The sequence below is a fragment of the Colobus angolensis genome, unplaced genomic scaffold (genome assembly GCF_000951035.1).
Source record: "Colobus angolensis palliatus isolate OR3802 unplaced genomic scaffold, Cang.pa_1.0 Scaffold60, whole genome shotgun sequence".
NCBI lineage: Eukaryota > Metazoa > Chordata > Mammalia > Primates > Cercopithecidae > Colobus > Colobus angolensis.
The window spans coordinates 3,993,220-3,998,012 of record NW_012119599.1 but is presented as its reverse complement, the minus strand read 5'-3'; the positions used below and the strand labels follow the sequence as shown (position 1 = coordinate 3,998,012).

Below are 4,793 nucleotides of genomic sequence, written 5' to 3'. Positions count from 1 at the left end.
TACAGGCATGCGCCACCACACCTGGCTAATTTTTGTATTTTTAGTACAGATGTGGTTTCACCACGTTACCCAGGCTGGTCTCGAACTCCTGGCCTCAACTGATGCACCCACCTTGGCCTCCCAAAGTGCTGGGATTACAGGCATGAGCCACTGTGCCCACCAGCAATGACCCAATTTGTATCATCAACTTTCACACTTGTCTGGGGAAGTGAGAGTCCCCTGGGAGAAGGGTGGAGTGGTAGCAGGGCCAAGCCCTCGGACACCAAGCTGTGAATCTGAGAGTTTGTTCTGGGAGTGATGGAGACCATGGAGGATTTTGAACAGGTCTCAGTGTTAGAAAGATCTCTCCAGAGCCTTCAGCGGAACTGGAGGGCCCAGTGTGAGTAGGGGGTGAGCCCATGAGCAGCTGGGGCCTGGGGTCCCTGCTCCACCTCCAGGCCCCGCCCCCTGACATCACTGTCGCATTATTGCACCAAGGCTGGCTGACCAATAAGCTGCTGCTTGCTATTGCAATGGGTCCTAGCAACGGTGTCTGACCTTGGGTTAACAGGGAAGGAGATCCTATCAGTGGGGAGAGTGTGAGGGGAGAGGGAGAGCCTGCAGGGCAGGTGAGTCCCCCAGGGCTCTCTCGCTGGGCCCCTGTGCACGTGCAGAGCAGGGGCTTACGGTCCTAATCCAGACTCTCTCAGCCCAAATTCCAACCACTGACTCGTCTGCCCCTTGCTGCCAGGACCTGTTCCAGGTTCCCACTCTTCCCACCCAGACCATACTAGGGAGAGGGCATAGGTGGGAACCCTTCTGACCCAGGATAGGAGGCTCAGATCTGGAGGCAACAATGTCTTTTTATTTTATTTTATTTATTTATTTATTTATTTTCTAAGACCGAGTCTTGTTCTGTTGCCCAGGCTGGAGTGCAGTGGCGCAATCTTGGCTTACCGCAACCTCCGCCTCCTGGGTTCAAGAGCTGGGACTACCGGCATGCGCCACAACACCTGGTTAATTTTGTATTTTTAGTAGAGATGGGTTTCACCATGTTGGCCAGGCTGGTCTCGAACTCCTGACCTCAAGTAATCCACCCACCTCGGCCTCCCAAAGTGCTAGGATTATAGGTGTGAGCCACCACGCCCGGCCGGGAACAATGTCTTAAGGACACTTTTCTGTGAGGGGTGGAGTGTGGTAGCAGAGGATGGGGTGAGGGGTAGGAGGTAAAGAGGCGGGATGCAGGGGGCAAGGAGACAAGGCAGGAGGCAGGGACATGGGGCTGAAGGGAAAGTAGCTCTCTAGAGGGGTGAAGGAGCCTGGGGACCTGGGTTTGGGCCCTGGCTGTGCCTCTGGATGAGGAGGCGTCACTTGTCTTGTCTGAACCTCAGTCCCTCTCCCTGTCAACTGGGGACAGTGATCCCAGACATGAGCAGCTCTCCCAGGGCTCCCTGAAGACCCTTAGTGAGTAAATGTATTTTAGAGGTGATGGGCCAGAAGAGGGGTGAGTGGGAAGGCGGAGGACCAGGGAAGCTCCTGGCGAGGAGGAGGGATCTGAGGGGGGACCATCACGACAGGAGCTGCAGGGGGATGGGAGGGGAAACTTAACCCCGGGAGGCAAGGGCTGCCATGGCAGGGCTGGGATTTCATGGAAATGACTCCCAGTGTCCAGGTGGTCCCCATGCCTGGCTTCCCGAACCCAAGGGTATCTGAACCCAAAGTCAGCCTAGGGCTAGCTGAACGGGGTTCGTGGTCATCCCAGCAGCCCTGCAAGGTGGAGAAGAGGATCCCCCACGGAGCAGCTGAGGCTCAGACAGGGCAAGGACTTGCTCAAAGTCATATAGCTAAGAATATTACTAATGATAAGTACAAGGACGATGATGATGCCAATGACACGCGGCACCTGCCCTGAGCCAGGCGCTGTTTTATGGGCTGTTTTATGTCATAACTCACTCAAGTGACAGAGATCCTACCAGGTGGTTTGTCATGATTGTAGATATCATTCTCAGTGTACAGATGAGGACAGTGAGGGGAGAGTTAAGTAACTTGCTTCACATCACTGTGAGTATGTGGTGGAGCCAGGATTTGATCCCAGGCAGTCTGGCTCCGGGTCTGGGTCCCCTTCACCCCACCCTCCAGTCCCAGCCGCAGCAGGAGGCAGCTGTTTCCTCTGAATGGGTCTGTGCCACAGGCCAGGAGCTGGGCTTAAGCCCTTTCCTATGCAGCCCTGGCTATGTAATTTGCCCTGGCTATGTAATTTGCAGAGCCCAGTACGAAATGAAAATATGGGGCCCCTGGTTCAAATATTACAAAGAATTTCAGGCCAGGTATGGTGGCTCATGCTCTTAATCCCAGCACTCAGAAGCCAAGGCAGGAGGACCTTGATCTCGGAAGTTCAAGCCGAGCTGGGACAACATAGTGAAACTCCCATCTCTATAAAAAGTTTTAAAAAGTAGCTGGGCATGGTGGCATGCGCCTGTGCTCCCAGCTATTCAGGAGGCTGAGGTGGGAGAATTGCTAGAGCCAAGGAGATCAAGGCTGCAGTGAGCCATGATTGTAGCACTGTGCTCCAGCTTGGATGACAGAGATCCTGTCTCAAACAAACAAAGAATTTCAGCCAGTGTCAGCAGAGCGTTAAACCAAGCACTGGGCCATTCTAAGCACACAGCCCTCCAAGGCACACATACACCCAGAAAACTGACCTGTGCCTAGGTTACCCTGGAGACTCCACCAGCTCTCCAAGAGGCTGCTTAGTGGTCATGCCCATTACACAGAGAGGTGCTTCATTTTGCCCCTGGTCACACAGCAAGTTAGTGGCAGAAAAGGGATGTGAACCTGGGCCTGCCAGATCCCAAAGCCCTTTAACTTGTGCCAAAAATGTGTACCCAGTTCTTGAAGGAGAAAGAGAGTTGTGGGCTTCCAGGGGGACTCCCTTCACATCCATGATGTCTGTCTCTCCCCGCCCTATGCCAAGGCCCAGGTGGTGTGAATGGCTCCCTTCTCCTCTGCAGGCGCTGAGGATCACGCATCCTGTGACTCTCCCCTGTCCCCCGCCACCCTCTGAACCACTGGCCACCATGGCTACTTCAAAGTTGCCTGTGGTGCCTGGGGAGGAGGAAACCACCATCCTCATGGCCAAGGAAAGGCTGGAGGCCCTGCGCACAGCCTTTGAGTCGGGCAACCTCCCCCAGGCCGCCTCTCACCTCCAGGAGCTGCTGGCCTCCACAGAGAGCACCCGCCTGGAGGTGGGCGTCACGGGCGAGTCGGGCGCCGGCAAGTCCTCCCTCATCAACGTCCTGCGTGGCCTGGGGGCTGAGGACCCTGGCGCGGCTCTCACGGGCGTTGTGGAGACCACGATGCAACCGTCATCCTACCCGCACCCACAGTTCCCCGACGTGACCCTCTGGGACCTGCCAGGGGCCGGCTCTCCAGGCTGCCCGGTCGACAAGTACCTGAAGCAGGTGGACTTCAGCCGCTATGACTTCTTCCTGCTGGTCTCCTCCCGCTGCTGCGGGGCCGTGGAGACCCGCCTGGCCGCTGAGGTCCTGTGCCAGGGCAAGAAGTTCTACTTTGTGCGCACCAAGGTGGACGAGGACCTGTGGGCCACACGCACCCAGCGGCCATCGGGCTTCAGAGAGGCCGCTGTCCTGCAGGAGATCCGAGACCACTGTGCTGAGCGGCTGCGGGAGGCTGGCGTGGCTGAACCTCGCATCTTCCTGGTGTCCAACCTCTCACCCGCCCGCTACGACTTTCCCACGCTGGTGTCCACCTGGGAACATGACCTGCCCGCCCACCGGCGCCGCGCTGGCCTGCTGTCGCTCCCCGACATCTCACTGGAGGCCTTGCAGAAGAAGAAAGCCATGCTTCAAGAGCAAGTCCTCAAGACCGCCCTGGTGTTGGGCGTCATCCAGGCTCTGCCTGTGCCGGGACTGGCGGCTGCCTATGATTATGCCCTGCTCATCCACTCGCTGCGTGGCTACCACCGCAGCTTTGGTCTGGACGACGACTCGCTGGCCAAGCTGGCCGAGCAGGTGGGCAAACAGGCAGGTGACCTGCGCTCGGTCATCCGCTCCCCGCTGGCCAACGAGGTCTCGCCTGAGAATGTCCTGCGGCTCTATTCCCAGTCATCCGACGGCGCCATGCGGGTGGCCCGCGCCTTTGAGAGGGGCATCCCTGTGTTTGGGACGCTGGTGGCTGGCGGCATCAGCTTTGGCGCTGTCTACACCATGCTCCAGGGCTGCCTCAACGAGATGGCCGAGGACGCCCAGCGTGTCCGCATCAAGGCCCTGGAGGAGGACCAGTCGCAGCCAGAGGTCAGCTTGGAAGCGGCCAGTGACAATGGCGTGGAGAAGGGGGGGTCCGGGGAGGGAGGCAGCGAGGAAGCCCCACTCTCAACCCGCAGGAAGCTCGGCCTCCTTCTTAAGTACATTCTGGATAGCTGGAAGAAACACGACTCAGAAGAGAAATAAAGAGTGCAGCCCCGCCCCCCTGTCTCACCCACAAACTAAGTCTTAACAAAATCCAACAAACCAACAGAAAAGGCCAATGTGGTGAATGTGAGGGCTGCAGTTGCCTGGAGGGTGGGTGTGGAGGGAGCCTGCGTCCTGGGCAGGGCAAAGGAGGGGGCATTGGGGAGGGGAGGAGGGAGGCAGGTGGGCCCAGGGCCAACAGGGGACAGGAGTGCCCTGGGGAGGGAGGTTGGAGACATGGATGTGGGCCCAGGGTTCCCAGGGCTTCTTGGTGGTGTCTTTCTCCCTGGTCCCCAAGGGGCCAGGAGGAATTTGTGGGGCACAGAACAGCAGGGCCAAGACAGG

General features: G+C 57.9%; 1 protein-coding gene across 5 annotated transcripts; it reads left to right on the top strand.

Moving 5' to 3' along the window:
* Nucleotides 1-478: 478 nt before the first annotated feature.
* IRGC (immunity-related GTPase family, cinema) lies at nt 479-4,514 on the top strand. Of its 5 annotated transcripts, XM_011963102.1 has the most exons (3): nt 567-608; nt 1,371-1,443; nt 2,991-4,508. In XM_011963102.1, exon 3 carries the CDS (start codon nt 3,057-3,059, stop codon nt 4,446-4,448), a length of 1,392 nt encoding a protein of 463 aa, XP_011818492.1. In that variant the 5' UTR covers nt 567-608; nt 1,371-1,443; nt 2,991-3,056; the 3' UTR covers nt 4,449-4,508. The 5 variants fall into 5 exon arrangements, with proteins under 5 accessions (XP_011818491.1, XP_011818490.1, XP_011818494.1 ...); XM_011963101.1 differs by lacking the exon at nt 1,371-1,443 and having other exon boundaries at nt 479-608; nt 2,991-4,514; XM_011963100.1 differs by lacking the exon at nt 1,371-1,443 and having other exon boundaries at nt 536-608; nt 2,878-4,508.
* The last annotated feature ends 279 nt before the right edge of the window (nt 4,515-4,793 follow it).